This window comes from Haemaphysalis longicornis, unplaced genomic scaffold (assembly GCF_048455015.1).
Source record: "Haemaphysalis longicornis isolate Haplotype H1 unplaced genomic scaffold, Haemaphysalis longicornis Haplotype H1 scaffold_10, whole genome shotgun sequence".
Lineage (NCBI taxonomy): Eukaryota > Metazoa > Arthropoda > Arachnida > Ixodida > Ixodidae > Haemaphysalis > Haemaphysalis longicornis.
The window spans coordinates 156,633,922-156,651,221 of NW_027526204.1; the positions used below are offsets into that span (position 1 = coordinate 156,633,922).

The window sequence follows — 17,300 nt, forward strand, 5'->3', positions numbered from 1 at the left end:
AGGTTAGGTTAGGTTAGGTTACTCGTTTCGATTAAATAGGGGCGTTTGTCAATACTGGGTGGAAGAGAATATGTGTGTGTGTGTGTGGCAGTCGGTGTCGTCGCGGAGCTACCGGGCGATTCACTCTTAGATGCCCTTTCTCTTTCCAGGTCATCGCTACCTGGGCCCAGGGAACCCTCTCTTTAACGGCGAGCCGGTTGACGAGGACGACCGCATAGCCCAAGAGCACGATCACCTGTACGAGAAGGCCGAGAGTGACAAGGACATATTTGAAGCGGACAAGCACTCTGCGAAAGAGTTTTTCAAGGACTTTACATCTGGCAGTGGCAGTTGGCACTCTCTGGTTGGTGGAGTAGGCTTGACTGGTAAAAACGTTGTCGAAGAGCACTTGTTGGGTAAGGTTTTGTATGGACGCCGTGGACGAAAACGTGAACGTTCACCAATCACCCGCACAATGGCAGACGAAGGGGGAGAAGGAGAAGGAGGAGGAGAAAGCAGGCCCTAGCGGCAGCGCACACAAGGAGGAGGAGGTTCAGCAGCAGAGCTACAGCAGGCGCAGAAAGCAGGCCCTGCGAATAAGGTTGAAAAATTGCCCGGTGGAGCCGGAATCGGAGGTGGTGACTCTCAAAATACCAACGAGACTATACAGCAGATTTTACGAGTGCCTCGAGACAGAGGGGTGGTCAGCGTATATAACGACTCCAAAATATTGATTACATGGGCATACGCGATGAAAAAAATGGAAATTGAATGGAGCGGCACTAATAAATTTCAGGGCATAATCACGAGCATGGCGAGGCTACCAGTGGACAGGCCTTACCTGTACATGACTTATGCAAACTACATAAACCTCGGGCCAAACTCTCAAGCTCTGCACTGCAAGGCAAAAGTGACACCTCACGGCATCCGCACTCCTTGGAAGACTGGGTCAACTGTGGTACAGCCGGTAAATTCGGACATGATGGTGTACGGCGTAACGAGCGTTGGTCTGAACCATTACATGGACACTTGCATGGCAACCGTAAAGGGAACGACTACCAACACGATGAAACCTCAGGAGGTGAAGATGTTTACTCGAGAAGACCACCAGAAGCTGTCTCAGTACTTTTGGGGTCATCCGCCGGGGGCACCGCTAGCCGACGACGAGGCTACCATACCGACTTGCATGAGTGTGCCCAGGCACAACTTTGCTTACGACTACATACTCTCGCACAACATTAGCCCGCGGCTAAACAAGTACACGAACGTGTTCTCTTTCAAGGGGCACGTCGGACTGCCCGCAGTAAATTACGAGCACACGTTCGAGCAAGCTTGGCTCAAGTGGGGTAACAACTATGCCGGCGGAAACGATTTCCTGACCCACTCGGCAATGGCCATACCGGTGGACGCTGCCGGCGAAATGGTGTACAACTTTAGCAGCACCGCAGCCTGGCAACAAGAGCCAATCATGTACAACCTGACCAGACACAGACTGCTCGAAGACACCATATACCCGAGCTATTTTGACCCGATGGAGAACGACCTAAAGAGGCGCGGGATGGGACCGATGCCTCCGGGTCACTCAGGCTCGGCCCAGCCGAGCCTGGGTTTTGGTATCATGGCCGTTTCCAAAAGCTCGCCGGACGATGCCAGCACGTACGACAAGTTTCAAGAAGTGCAGGCGTTTTTTCAAGTGGACACGGAGCTGACTGTGTACACGGAAGTGGACACTCTGGCGCCTAACATAATGATGGGCACGACTCAGGAACCGTACCTAAAACTCTTGTCTGACGCGGACAAGATCATACACCCCGAGAGTTCGCTGTCCAGACAGGGCCGCCGCGCAGTCCTTCACAAACCGACCACGGCACTTCGAAACGCCGTCATTGTCACCACTCCCGCCGCCGCTGCCGCACCAACGGAAGAAGAAGCAGCAACAGCACACGCGCAAAGAACGAGACGAGCAACGGTTCCGTTTTTGCCCAAGTGACAAATAAAACTTTATTATTCCTCATTTGGAATTTCACTGCGGTTTGTTTCTTCTTCTTCTTCTTCGTCTTCATCGTCATCTTCTTCTTCATTCACATAATAATTGGAGCACAAAACTCCGCTTATCCCGTCTTCCAGATCTTGCAGCACCCGTTCGTAATCGAAGAAATCGTTGTACTCCCCTCCAACATCTTGGTCGAGCAAATATATATCGAAGAGATCCTGTACCATCGTAATGTAATCGGGGATTTGGTCAACAAGCAAGGTGTATGGGTTTCCCAGTATGCCGTAGTAAAACGGGAGCCCTGTTACCGTGGCAGGATCATAGCTGATTTCAACGGTAAAATCTGCCCGTAAAAGATGATTCGAATTTCCCACCAAAAAACTTTGAAAATTTTGTCATGTACTTCAGAGGTCAAAGTTCAAAGGTCAAAGATCAAAGTTCAAAGGTCAAAGGTCAAAGGTCAAAGGTCAAAGGTCATCACCTAAAGGTCACTCATTTCAGTTTATATATTAGCACAATTAACTAAACTTGTAATCACAAAGGTCAAGGGTCACTCATATTAGTTTATATATTAACTCAATTAACTAAAAGACTGATCACATGGGTCAAGTTGTCGTCGTCGTAGTCGCTATCAAAGATAGAAAATATATATACTTATATATATTCTTATATGAGACCTACATCAACGACGACAATAAAAAACAAAGAAAAGAGGTTCTTACCATTTCGGAGTCTGGTGGTACACTGACTTAACACGACCCCTTGCACCCCTTTTTTAAATATATTCAACACTGAATAGTTAAGCGGATAAAGAAAGTAACAGCCTCAAACTATAGCGTTAATATCATTAACATTTCCATATTCGAAAACAAGATACATCAATGTCAAAACGCAAAAATTCTGACCTTTCCTTACTCGAAAACAAGATGCATCAATGTCAACCATCCAAAAATTTAACCTTTCCAAATTTGAAAACAAGATACATCAATGTCAACCTCGCAAAAATTTAACCTTTCGAAACTCGAAAACAAGATACATCAATGTCATGGCTTTCTAAATATTTCGAGCATTCCTATTGGTTGGAACCCTCTATATAAGGAGCTGCACTAGCTCAGTTCTCTCGTTCCCTCCGCAGGAGCAACATCTCTCCAAAAACTCGGTAAGTCTCTGCTTTTATGCTGCTGTTCTCTCTCTCTCTATATATATATGTATATATACCGCTACTTTATACTATGCTTGGTTACTATTTCTCTAGATATGGCAGAAGAACCGCTTGCAAAGAAAGTTCGGCACGAAAATATTAGCAGTGACAGTGAAGAAGGCGGAACGGAGGATGACGAAAGAGAAGTACGTCTACATTGGCTACTTGAAATATTTTTCAACGACAAGGTTTATGTTCCCAGGGAGGACATGAACAAGATGTTGGCGGAGGGAACCACGACGGTGCCGATGAGCCTCGTACGTCAGTGGCGGAAACTGAAGAAGCTAATGGAGGGATGGATGGATTACCAGACGGAATTTTATCCGAACCAGGACCACTTCGAGGAGGAGTATGCCAAGATTTACAGCCCATGGCACCTAAATGGGCACAAGACTTACAAAGAATACCTAAAAGGCGCCGCATTGTCCACGACGTCGTACCCGCCAGAAACGATGACGAAGCTCAGGAACTTTGTCGTGAGCTTATCAAACGGCTCACACAGGGACCAACAAGGCACTGCATTGCAGCCATTGCAACACACGTCCACGGAACGAGACTCGCACACATCCACGTGGTCCACGACTGTTCGTGGAGCAATGGAATATGCCGATGCGTCGCATTCTATGGAGTCAATAGAAGACCAAACCGCTCGTCAATTTGGTCTTGTAACGCCACAGCCTGGGACCTCTATCATATCATCACATATCTTGCTCTGGAGCCCAGATCAATGGAATACTTTGACGTGGCAGGAGAAGACTGGGCTGAGCACATTAGAGTTGAAATTTTGGAACAACGATCACTTGCCCAAGGACGTCAGCAGTCAAGAAATGTGGAAGTATTGTTCGAAACACTGTCGGGTGCAGCTGCATGCAACGACTGCGGCGGAGGTTCGTCAGGCGGTCGACAAGACACTGGAGTATGCGCACGCAAGAGTGAGAAGCGCGCCGCCGGAGACGGTGCAAAAAAATCGAAGGAGGAATCCATCTACAATTACCTCTTGGAAAACCCAGTCTCTCCGCTAGCGAATGTGGTGCACACGCCAAAGTGGCTGGCCGACTCGGCACTGCGCTTTGTACGCCTGGACGACAAGCACTTGCAACGAGCATTGCAGGTGCTCAATGACCAATTGGTTACTTGGACCACTTTGGATTTTATTGAATGGTATCGTAACACTAACCCCTTGTTTGATGCACCTAACGGAGATGTTGCAGGTTACTATATGACGCCGCAACAGTCGATGGAGGCGGCCGAAGAATTGCTGCACTTCCAGTTTGAAGACGACACTGACCAAGTGAGAGATTTTGTAAATGATTTGTACAAGTTGGTCGAGAAGCTTGTGCCGAAGCGCAATTGCATGGAGGTGGTTTCGCCACCGAGCGCCGGCAAAAATTTTTTCTTTGATCCTGTCATTTCGTTTTATGTTAACCGTGGCACCATTCGCAACTTTAACAGATACTCGGGCTTTCCACTTCAAGATACCGTCTCGAAGAGAATACTGGTATGGAACGAACCCAATGTGGAGTCGGCTGCACTGGACACGATAAAAAAGATATTTGGAGGAGACATGGATACGGTGGCGGTCAAGTATTCCCAAGACCAGTGCATCTCGCGCACGCCCGTCATTGTGCTCAGCAACAACGAGGTCTTTCCCACAGACGATGCCTTTAACCACAGGATGTTTCGGTACCGCTGGAAGGCTTGTCCTCGCCTGAAACACTATGACAAGAAGATTCACCCACTGGCCCTCATTGATTTGTTTGACAAGTATGTCACTGACGTCGAGTACATTTGGCACCGGCAGCACTTTCAATAAAGGGTTTATGCACTGGCAACAATGTGTTTGGCTGATTGACTTTCACATCCTGAGTACTTGGTCCAGCTTCGCTGCTCCGACTACTACGACTGCTACTTGGTTAAGTTAGGTTAGGTTAGGTTAGGTTAGGTTGGGTTAGGTTAGGTTAGGTTAGGTTAGGTTAGGTTAGGTTAGGTTAGGTTAGGTTAGGTTAGGTTAGGTTAGGTTGGGTTGGGTTGGGTTGGGTTGGGTTGGGTTGGGTTGGGTTGGGTTGGGTTAGGTTAGGTTAGGTTAGGTTAGGTTAGGTTAGGTTAGGTTAGGTGAGGGTAGGTTAGGTTAGGTTAGGTTAGGTTAGATTAGGTTAGGTTAGGTTAGGTTAGGTTAGGTTAGGTTAGGTTAGGTTAGGTTAGGTTAGGTTAGGTTGGGTTGGGTTGGGTTAGGTTAGGTTAGGTTAGGTTAGGTTAGGTTAGGTTAGGTTAGGTTAGGTTGGGTTGGGTTAGGTTAGGTTAGGTTAGGTTAGGTTAGGTTGGGTTAGGTTAGGTTAGGTTAGGTTAGGTTAGGTTAGGTTAGGTTAGGTTAGGTTAGGTTAGGTTAATTTAGGTTGGGTTGGGTTAGGTTAGGTTAGGTTAGGTTGGGTTGGGTTAGGCTAGGTTAGGTTAGGTTAGGTTAGGTTAGGTTAGGTTAGGTTAGGTTAGGTTGGGTTAGGTTAGGTTAGGTTGGGTTAGGTTGGGTTAGGTTGGGTTAGGTTGGGTTAGGTTGGGTTAGGTTGGGTTAGGTTAGGTTAGGTTAGGTTAGGTTAGGTTAGGTTAGGTTACTCGTTTCGATTAAATAGGGGCGTTTGTCAATACTGGGTGGAAGAGAATATGTGTGTGTGTGTGGCAGTCGGTGTCGTCGCGGAGCTACCGGGCAATTCACTCTTAGATGCCCTTTCTCTTTCCAGGTCATCGCTACCTGGGCCCAGGGAACCCTCTCTTTAACGGCGAGCCGGTTGACGAGGACGACCGCATAGCCCAAGAGCACGATCACCTGTACGAGAAGGCCGAGAGTGACAAGGACATATTTGAAGCGGACAAGCACTCTGCGAAAGAGTTTTTCAAGGACTTTACGTCTGGCAGTGGCAGTTGGCACTCTCTGGTTGGTGGAGTAGGCTTGACTTGTAAAAACGTTGTCGAAGAGCACTTGTTGGGTAAGGTTTTGTATGGACGCCGTGGACGGAAACGTGAACGTTCACCAATCACCCGCACAATGGCAGACGAAGGGGGAGAAGGAGAAGGAGGAGGAGAAAGCAGGCCCAAGCGGCAGCGCACACAAGGAGGAGGAGGTTCAGCAGCAGAGCTACAGCAGGCGCAGAAAGCAGGCCCTGCGAATAAGGTTGGAAAATTGCCCGGTGGAGCCGGAATCGGAGGTGGTGACTCTCAAAATACCAACGAGACTATACAGCAGATTTTACGAGTGCCTCGAGACAGAGGGGTGGTCAGCGTATATAACGACTCCAAAATATTGATTACATGGGCATACGCGATGAAAAAAATGGAAATTGAATGGAGCGGCACTAATAAATTTCAGGGCATAATCACGAGCATGGCGAGGCTACCAGTGGACAGGCCTTACCTGTACATGACTTATGCAAACTACATAAACCTCGGGCCAAACTCTCAAGCTCTGCACTGCAAGGCAAAAGTGACACCTCACGGCATCCGCACTCCTTGGAAGACTGGGTCAACTGTGGTACAGCCGGTAAATTCGGACATGATGGTGTACGGCGTAACGAGCGTTGGTCTGAACCATTACATGGACACTTGCATGGCAACCGTAAAGGGAACGACTACCAACACGATGAAACCTCAGGAGGTGAAGATGTTTACTCGAGAAGACCACCAGAAGCTGTCTCAGTACTTTTGGGGTCATCCGCCGGGGGCACCGCTAGCCGACGACGAGGCTACCATACCGACTTGCATGAGTGCGCCCAGGCACAACTTTGCTTACGACTACATACTCTCGCACAACATTAGCCCGCGGCTAAACAAGTACACGAACGTGTTCCCTTTCAAGGGGCACGTCGGACTGCCCGCAGTAAATTACGAGCACACGTTCGAGCAAGCTTGGCTCAAGTGGGGTAACAACTATGCCGGCGGAAACGATTTCCTGACCCACTCGGCAATGGCCATACCGGTGGACGCTGCCGGCGAAACGGTGTACAACTTTAGCAGCACCGCAGCCTGGCAACAAGAGCCAATCATGTACAACCTGACCAGACACAGACTGCTCGAAGACACCATATACCCGAGCTATTTTGACCCGATGGAGAACGACCTAAAGAGGCGCGGGATGGGACCGATGCCTCCGGGTCACTCAGGCTCGGCCCAGCCGAGCCTGGGTTTTGGTATCATGGCCGTTTCCAAAAGCTCGCCGGACGATGCCAGCACGTACGACAAGTTTCAAGAAGTGCAGGCGTTTTTTCAAGTGGACACGGAGCTGACTGTGTACACGGAAGTGGACACTCTGGCGCCTAACATAATGATGGGTACGACTCAGGAACCGTACCTAAAACTCTTGTCTGACGCGGACAAGATCATACACCCCGAGAGTTCGCTGTCCAGACAGGGCCGCCGCGCAGTCCTTCACAAACCGACCACGGCACTTCGAAACGCCGTCATTGTCACCACTCCCGCCGCCGCTGCCGCACCAACGGAAGAAGAAGCAGCAACAGCACACGCGCAAAGAACGAGACGAGCAACGGTTCCGTTTTTGCCCAAGTGACAAATAAAACTTTATTATTCCTCATTTGGAATTTCACTGCGGTTTGTTTCTTCTTCTTCTTCTTCGTCTTCATCGTCATCTTCTTCTTCATTCACATAATAATTGGAGCACAAAACTCCGCTTATCCCGTCTTCCAGATCTTGCAGCACCCGTTCGTAATCGAAGAAATCGTTGTACTCCCCTCCAACATCTTGGTCGAGCAAATATATATCGAAGAGATCCTGTACCATCGTAATGTAATCGGGGATTTGGTCAACAAGCAAGGTGTATGGGTTTCCCAGTATGCCGTAGTAAAACGGGAGCCCCGTTACCGTGGCAGGATCATAGCTGATTTCAACGGTAAAATCTGCCCGTAAAAGATGATTCGAATTTCCCACCAAAAAACTTTGAAAATTTTGTCATGTACTTCAGAGGTCAAAGTTCAAAGGTCAAAGATCAAAGGTCAAAGGTCAAAGGTCAAAGGTCAAAGGTCAAAGGTCAAAGGTCATCACCTAAAGGTCACTCATTTCAGTTTATATATTAGCACAATTAACTAAACTTGTAATCACAAAGGTCAAGGGTCACTCATATTAGTTTATATATTAACTCAATTAACTAAAAGACTGATCACATGGGTCAAGTTGTCGTCGTCGTAGTCGCTATCAAAGATAGAAAATATATATACTTATATATATTCTTATATGAGACCTACATCAACGACGACAATAAAAAACAAAGAAAAGAGGTTCTTACCATTTCGGAGTCTGGTGGTACACTGACTTAACACGACCCCTTGCACCCCTTTTTTAAATATATTCAACACTGAATAGTTAAGCGGATAAAGAAAGTAACAGCCTCAAACTATAGCGTTAATATCATTAACATTTTCATATTCGAAAACAAGATACATCAATGTCAAAACGCAAAAATTCTGACCTTTCCTTACTCGAAAACAAGATGCATCAATGTCAACCATCCAAAAATTTAACCTTTCCAAACTCGAAAACAAGATACATCAATGTCAACCTCGCAAAAATTTAACCTTTCGAAACTCGAAAACAAGATACATCAATGTCATGGCTTTCTAAATATTTCGAGCATTCCTATTGGTTGGAACCCTCTATATAAGGAGCTGCACTAGCTCAGTTCTCTCGTTCCCTCCGCAGGAGCAACATCTCTCCAAAAACTCGGTAAGTCTCTGCTTTTATGCTGCTGTTCTCTCTCTCTCTATATATATATGTATATATACCGCTACTTTATACTATGCTTGGTTACTATTTCTCTAGATATGGCAGAAGAACCGCTTGCAAAGAAAGTTCGGCACGAAAATATTAGCAGTGACAGTGAAGAAGGCGGAACGGAGGATGACGAAAGAGAAGTACGTCTACATTGGCTACTTGAAATATTTTTCAACGACAAGGTTTATGTTCCCAGGGAGGACATGAACAAGATGTTGGCGGAGGGAACCACGACGGTGCCGATGAGCCTCGTACGTCAGTGGCGGAAACTGAAGAAGCTAATGGAGGGATGGATGGATTACCAGACGGAATTTTATCCGAACCAGGACCACTTCGAGGAGGAGTATGCCAAGATTTACAGCCCATGGCACCTAAATGGGCACAAGACTTACAAAGAATACCTAAAAGGCGCCGCATTGTCCACGACGTCGTACCCGCCAGAAACGATGACGAAGCTCAGGAACTTTGTCGTGAGCTTATCAAACGGCTCACACAGGGACCAACAAGGCACTGCATTGCAGCCATTGCAACACACGTCCACGGAACGAGACTCGCACACATCCACGTGGTCCACGACTGTTCGTGGAGCAATGGAATATGCCGATGCGTCGCATTCTATGGAGTCAATAGAAGACCAAACCGCTCGTCAATTTGGTCTTGTAACGCCACAGCCTGGGACCTCTATCATATCATCACATATCTTGCTCTGGAGCCCAGATCAATGGAATACTTTGACGTGGCAGGAGAAGACTGGGCTGAGCACATTAGAGTTGAAATTTTGGAACAACGATCACTTGCCCAAGGACGTCAGCAGTCAAGAAATGTGGAAGTATTGTTCGAAACACTGTCGGGTGCAGCTGCATGCAACGACTGCGGCGGAGGTTCGTCAGGCGGTCGACAAGATACTGGAGTATGCGCACGCAAGAGTGAGAAGCGCGCCGCCGGAGACGGTGCAAAAAAATCGAAGGAGGAATCCATCTACAATTACCTCTTGGAAAACCCAGTCTCTCCGCTAGCGAATGTGGTGCACACGCCAAAGTGGCTGGCCGACTCGGCACTGCGCTTTGTACGCCTGGACGACAAGCACTTGCAACGAGCATTGCAGGTGCTCAATGACCAATTGGTTACTTGGACCACTTTGGATTTTATTGAATGGTATCGTAACACTAACCCCTTGTTTGATGCACCTAACGGAGATGTTGCAGGTTACTATATGACGCCGCAACAGTCGATGGAGGCGGCCGCAGAATTGCTGCACTTCCAGTTTGAAGACGACACTGACCAAGTGAGAGATTTTGTAAATGATTTGTACAAGTTGGTCGAGAAGCTTGTGCCGAAGCGCAATTGCATGGAGGTGGTTTCGCCACCGAGCGCCGGCAAAAATTTTTTCTTTGATCCTGTCATTTCGTTTTATGTTAACCGTGGCACCATTCGCATCTTTAACAGATACTCGGGCTTTCCACTTCAAGATACCGTCTCGAAGAGAATACTGGTATGGAACGAACCCAATGTGGAGTCGGCTGCACTGGACACGATAAAAAAGATATTTGGAGGAGACATGGATACGGTGGCGGTCAAGTATTCCCAAGACCAGTGCATCTCGCGCACGCCCGTCATTGTGCTCAGCAACAACGAGGTCTTTCCCACAGACGATGCCTTTAACCACAGGATGTTTCGGTACCGCTGGAAGGCTTGTCCTCGCCTGAAACACTATGACAAGAAGATTCACCCACTGGCCCTCATTGATTTGTTTGACAAGTATGTCACTGACGTCGAGTACATTTGGCACCGGCAGCACTTTCAATAAAGGGTTTATGCACTGGCAACAATGTGTTTGGCTGATTGACTTTCACATCCTGAGTACTTGGTCCAGCTTCGCTGCTCCGACTACTACGACTGCTACTTGGTTAAGTTAGGTTAGGTTAGGTTAGGTTAGGTTAGGTTAGGTTAGGTTGGGTTAGGTTAGGTTAGGTTAGGTTAGGTTAGGTTAGGTTAGGTTAGGTTAGGTTAGGTTAGGTTAGGTTAGGTTAGGTTAGGTTAGGTTAGGTTAGGTTAGGTTAGGTTAGGTTAGGTTAGGTAAGGTCAGGTTAGGTTAGGTTAGGTTAGGTTAGGTTAGGTTAGGTTAGGTTAGGTTAGGTTAGGTTAGGTTGGGTTGGGTTGGGTTGGGTTGGGTTGGGTTGGGTTGGGTTGGGTTAGGTTAGGTTAGGTTAGGTTAGGTTAGGTTAGGTTAGGTTAGATTAGGTTAGGTTAGGTTAGGTTAGGTTAGGTTAGGTTAGGTTAGGTTAGGTTAGGTTAGGTTAGGTTAGGTTAGGTTGGGTTGGGTTGGGTTAGGTTAGGTTAGGTTAGGTTAGGTTAGGTTAGGTTAGGTTAGGTTGGGTTAGGTTAGGTTAGGTTGGGTTGGGTTAGGTTAGGTTAGGTTAGGTTAGGTTAGGTTGGGTTAGGTTAGGTTAGGTTAGGTTAGGTTAGGTTAGGTTAGGTTAGGTTAGGTTAGGTTAATTTAGGTTGGGTTGGGTTAGGTTAGGTTAGGTTAGGTTGGGTTGGGTTAGGCTAGGTTAGGTTAGGTTAGGTTAGGTTAGGTTAGGTTAGGTTAGGTTAGGTTAGGTTAGGTTAGGTTAGGTTGGGTTAGGTTAGGTTAGGTTAGGTTAGGTTAGGTTAGGTTAGGTTAGGTTAGGTTAGGTTAGGTCAGGTTAGGTTAGGTTAGGTTAGGTTAGGTTAGGTTAGGTTAGGTTAGGTTAGGTTAGGTTGGGTTGGGTTGGGTTGGGTTGGGTTGGGTTGGGTTAGGTTAGGTTAGGTTAGGTTAGGTTAGGTTAGGTTAGGTTAGGTTAGGTTAGGTTAGGTTAGGTTAGGTTAGGTTAGGTTAGGTTAGGTTGGGTTGGGTTGGGTTAGGTTAGGTTAGGTTAGGTTAGGTTAGGTTAGGTTAGGTTGGGTTAGGTTAGGTTGGGTTGGGTTGGGTTAGGTTAGGTTAGGTTAGGTTAGGTTAGGTTGGGTTAGGTTAGGTTAGGTTAGGTTAGGTTAGGTTAGGTTAGGTTAATTTAGGTTGGGTTGGGTTAGGTTAGGTTAGGTTAGGTTGGGTTGGGTTAGGCTAGGTTAGGTTAGGTTAGGTTAGGTTAGGTTAGGTTAGGTTAGGTTAGGTTAGGTTGGGTTAGGTTAGGTTAGGTTGGGTTAGGTTGGGTTAGGTTGGGTTAGGTTGGGTTAGGTTGGGTTAGGTTAGGTTAGGTTAGGTTAGGTTAGGTTAGGTTAGGTTAGGTTACTCGTTTCGATTAAATAGGGGCGTTTGTCAATACTGGGTGGAAGAGAATATGTGTGTGTGTGTGTGGCAGTCGGTGTCGTCGCGGAGCTACCGGGCAATTCACTCTTAGATGCCCTTTCTCTTTCCAGGTCATCGCTACCTGGGCCCAGGGAACCCTCTCTTTAACGGCGAGCCGGTTGACGAGGACGACCGCATAGCCCAAGAGCACGATCACCTGTACGAGAAGGCCGAGAGTGACAAGGACATATTTGAAGCGGACAAGCACTCTGCGAAAGAGTTTTTCAAGGACTTTACGTCTGGCAGTGGCAGTTGGCACTCTCTGGTTGGTGGAGTAGGCTTGACTTGTAAAAACGTTGTCGAAGAGCACTTGTTGGGTAAGGTTTTGTATGGACGCCGTGGACGGAAACGTGAACGTTCACCAATCACCCGCACAATGGCAGACGAAGGGGGAGAAGGAGAAGGAGGAGGAGAAAGCAGGCCCAAGCGGCAGCGCACACAAGGAGGAGGAGGTTCAGCAGCAGAGCTACAGCAGGCGCAGAAAGCAGGCCCTGCGAATAAGGTTGGAAAATTGCCCGGTGGAGCCGGAATCGGAGGTGGTGACTCTCAAAATACCAACGAGACTATACAGCAGATTTTACGAGTGCCTCGAGACAGAGGGGTGGTCAGCGTATATAACGACTCCAAAATATTGATTACATGGGCATACGCGATGAAAAAAATGGAAATTGAATGGAGCGGCACTAATAAATTTCAGGGCATAATCACGAGCATGGCGAGGCTACCAGTGGACAGGCCTTACCTGTACATGACTTATGCAAACTACATAAACCTCGGGCCAAACTCTCAAGCTCTGCACTGCAAGGCAAAAGTGACACCTCACGGCATCCGCACTCCTTGGAAGACTGGGTCAACTGTGGTACAGCCGGTAAATTCGGACATGATGGTGTACGGCGTAACGAGCGTTGGTCTGAACCATTACATGGACACTTGCATGGCAACCGTAAAGGGAACGACTACCAACACGATGAAACCTCAGGAGGTGAAGATGTTTACTCGAGAAGACCACCAGAAGCTGTCTCAGTACTTTTGGGGTCATCCGCCGGGGGCACCGCTAGCCGACGACGAGGCTACCATACCGACTTGCATGAGTGCGCCCAGGCACAACTTTGCTTACGACTACATACTCTCGCACAACATTAGCCCGCGGCTAAACAAGTACACGAACGTGTTCCCTTTCAAGGGGCACGTCGGACTGCCCGCAGTAAATTACGAGCACACGTTCGAGCAAGCTTGGCTCAAGTGGGGTAACAACTATGCCGGCGGAAACGATTTCCTGACCCACTCGGCAATGGCCATACCGGTGGACGCTGCCGGCGAAACGGTGTACAACTTTAGCAGCACCGCAGCCTGGCAACAAGAGCCAATCATGTACAACCTGACCAGACACAGACTGCTCGAAGACACCATATACCCGAGCTATTTTGACCCGATGGAGAACGACCTAAAGAGGCGCGGGATGGGACCGATGCCTCCGGGTCACTCAGGCTCGGCCCAGCCGAGCCTGGGTTTTGGTATCATGGCCGTTTCCAAAAGCTCGCCGGACGATGCCAGCACGTACGACAAGTTTCAAGAAGTGCAGGCGTTTTTTCAAGTGGACACGGAGCTGACTGTGTACACGGAAGTGGACACTCTGGCGCCTAACATAATGATGGGTACGACTCAGGAACCGTACCTAAAACTCTTGTCTGACGCGGACAAGATCATACACCCCGAGAGTTCGCTGTCCAGACAGGGCCGCCGCGCAGTCCTTCACAAACCGACCACGGCACTTCGAAACGCCGTCATTGTCACCACTCCCGCCGCCGCTGCCGCACCAACGGAAGAAGAAGCAGCAACAGCACACGCGCAAAGAACGAGACGAGCAACGGTTCCGTTTTTGCCCAAGTGACAAATAAAACTTTATTATTCCTCATTTGGAATTTCACTGCGGTTTGTTTCTTCTTCTTCTTCTTCGTCTTCATCGTCATCTTCTTCTTCATTCACATAATAATTGGAGCACAAAACTCCGCTTATCCCGTCTTCCAGATCTTGCAGCACCCGTTCGTAATCGAAGAAATCGTTGTACTCCCCTCCAACATCTTGGTCGAGCAAATATATATCGAAGAGATCCTGTACCATCGTAATGTAATCGGGGATTTGGTCAACAAGCAAGGTGTATGGGTTTCCCAGTATGCCGTAGTAAAACGGGAGCCCCGTTACCGTGGCAGGATCATAGCTGATTTCAACGGTAAAATCTGCCCGTAAAAGATGATTCGAATTTCCCACCAAAAAACTTTGAAAATTTTGTCATGTACTTCAGAGGTCAAAGTTCAAAGGTCAAAGATCAAAGTGCAAAGGTCAAAGGTCAAAGGTCAAAGGTCAAAGGTCAAAGGTCATCACCTAAAGGTCACTCATTTCAGTTTATATATTAGCACAATTAACTAAACTTGTAATCACAAAGGTCAAGGGTCACTCATATTAGTTTATATATTAACTCAATTAACTAAAAGACTGATCACATGGGTCAAGTTGTCGTCGTCGTAGTCGCTATCAAAGATAGAAAATATATATACTTATATATATTCTTATATGAGACCTACATCAACGACGACAATAAAAAACAAAGAAAAGAGGTTCTTACCATTTCGGAGTCTGGTGGTACACTGACTTAGCACGACCCCTTGCACCCCTTTTTTAAATATATTCAACACTGAATAGTTAAGCGGATAAAGAAAGTAACAGCCTCAAACTATAGCGTTAATATCATTAACATTTCCATATTCGAAAACAAGATACATCAATGTCAAAACGCAAAAATTCTGACCTTTCCTTACTCGAAAACAAGATGCATCAATGTCAACCATCCAAAAATTTAACCTTTCCAAACTCGAAAACAAGATACATCAATGTCAACCTCGCAAAAATTTAACCTTTCGAAACTCGAAAACAAGATACATCAATGTCATGGCTTTCTAAATATTTCGAGCATTCCTATTGGTTGGAACCCTCTATATAAGGAGCTGCACTAGCTCAGTTCTCTCGTTCCCTCCGCAGGAGCAACATCTCTCCAAAAACTCGGTAAGTCTCTGCTTTTATGCTGCTGTTCTCTCTCTCTCTATATATATGTATATATACCGCTACTTTATACTATGCTTGGTTACTATTTCTCTAGATATGGCAGAAGAACCGCTTGCAAAGAAAGTTCGGCACGAAAATATTAGCAGTGACAGTGAAGAAGGCGGAACGGAGGATGACGAAAGAGAAGTACGTCTACATTGGCTACTTGAAATATTTTTCAACGACAAGGTTTATGTTCCCAGGGAGGACATGAACAAGATGTTGGCGGAGGGAACCACGACGGTGCCGATGAGCCTCGTACGTCAGTGGCGGAAACTGAAGAAGCTAATGGAGGGATGGATGGATTACCAGACGGAATTTTATCCGAACCAGGACCACTTCGAGGAGGAGTATGCCAAGATTTACAGCCCATGGCACCTAAATGGGCACAAGACTTACAAAGAATACCTAAAAGGCGCCGCATTGTCCACGACGTCGTACCCGCCAGAAACGATGACGAAGCTCAGGAACTTTGTCGTGAGCTTATCAAACGGCTCACACAGGGACCAACAAGGCACTGCATTGCAGCCATTGCAACACACGTCCACGGAACGAGACTCGCACACATCCACGTGGTCCACGACTGTTCGTGGAGCAATGGAATATGCCGATGCGTCGCATTCTATGGAGTCAATAGAAGACCAAACCGCTCGTCAATTTGGTCTTGTAACGCCACAGCCTGGGACCTCTATCATATCATCACATATCTTGCTCTGGAGCCCAGATCAATGGAATACTTTGACGTGGCAGGAGAAGACTGGGCTGAGCACATTAGAGTTGAAATTTTGGAACAACGATCACTTGCCCAAGGACGTCAGCAGTCAAGAAATGTGGAAGTATTGTTCGAAACACTGTCGGGTGCAGCTGCATGCAACGACTGCGGCGGAGGTTCGTCAGGCGGTCGACAAGATACTGGAGTATGCGCACGCAAGAGTGAGAAGCGCGCCGGCGGAGACGGTGCAAAAAAATCGAAGGAGGAATCCATCTACAATTACCTCTTGGAAAACCCAGTCTCTCCGCTAGCGAATGTGGTGCACACGCCAAAGTGGCTGGCCGACTCGGCACTGCGCTTTGTACGCCTGGACGACAAGCACTTGCAACGAGCATTGCAGGTGCTCAATGACCAATTGGTTACTTGGACCACTTTGGATTTTATTGAATGGTATCGTAACACTAACCCCTTGTTTGATGCACCTAACGGAGATGTTGCAGGTTACTATATGACGCCGCAACAGTCGATGGAGGCGGCCGAAGAATTGCTGCACTTCCAGTTTGAAGACGACACTGACCAAGTGAGAGATTTTGTAAATGATTTGTACAAGTTGGTCGAGAAGCTTGTGCCGAAGCGCAATTGCATGGAGGTGGTTTCGCCACCGAGCGCCGGCAAAAATTTTTTCTTTGATCCTGTCATTTCGTTTTATGTTAACCGTGGCACCATTCGCAACTTTAACAGATACTCGGGCTTTCCACTTCAAGATACCGTCTCGAAGAGAATACTGGTATGGAACGAACCCAATGTGGAGTCGGCTGCACTGGACACGATAAAAAAGATATTTGGAGGAGACATGGATACGGTGGCGGTCAAGTATTCCCAAGACCAGTGCATCTCGCGCACGCCCGTCATTGTGCTCAGCAACAACGAGGTCTTTCCCACAGACGATGCCTTTAACCACAGGATGTTTCGGTACCGCTGGAAGGCTTGTCCTCGCCTGAAACACTATGACAAGAAGATTCACCCACTGGCCCTCATTGATTTGTTTGACAAGTATGTCACTGACGTCGAGTACATTTGGCACCGGCAGCACTTTCAATAAAGGGTTTATGCACTGGCAACAATGTGTTTGGCTGATTGACTTTCACATCCTGAGTACTTGGTCCAGCTTCGCTGCTCCGACTACTACGACTGCTACTTGGTTAAGTTAGGTTAGGTTAGGTTAGGTTAGGTTGGGTTA

The 17,300-nt window shown here is 47.4% G+C and overlaps 2 protein-coding genes and 3 pseudogenes across 2 annotated transcripts; all 5 read left to right on the plus strand.

Annotated features, from left to right (window-relative positions):
- Positions 1-3,115: 3,115 nt before the first annotated feature.
- Positions 3,116-4,986, plus strand: LOC144160166 (uncharacterized; annotated as a pseudogene).
- Positions 4,987-6,210: 1,224 nt separating this feature from the next.
- Positions 6,211-7,725, plus strand: LOC144160167 (uncharacterized). Its single transcript, XM_077691762.1, has one exon. It carries the CDS (start codon positions 6,211-6,213, stop codon positions 7,723-7,725), a length of 1,515 nt encoding a protein of 504 aa, XP_077547888.1.
- A 1,153-nt stretch (positions 7,726-8,878) lies between these two features.
- Positions 8,879-10,749, plus strand: LOC144160168 (uncharacterized; annotated as a pseudogene).
- A 1,876-nt stretch (positions 10,750-12,625) lies between these two features.
- On the plus strand, positions 12,626-14,140 carry LOC144160169 (uncharacterized). The gene has a single exon (XM_077691763.1). It carries the CDS (start codon positions 12,626-12,628, stop codon positions 14,138-14,140), a length of 1,515 nt encoding a protein of 504 aa, XP_077547889.1.
- Positions 14,141-15,293: 1,153 nt separating this feature from the next.
- Positions 15,294-17,162, plus strand: LOC144160170 (uncharacterized; annotated as a pseudogene).
- Positions 17,163-17,300: the final 138 nt, after the last annotated feature.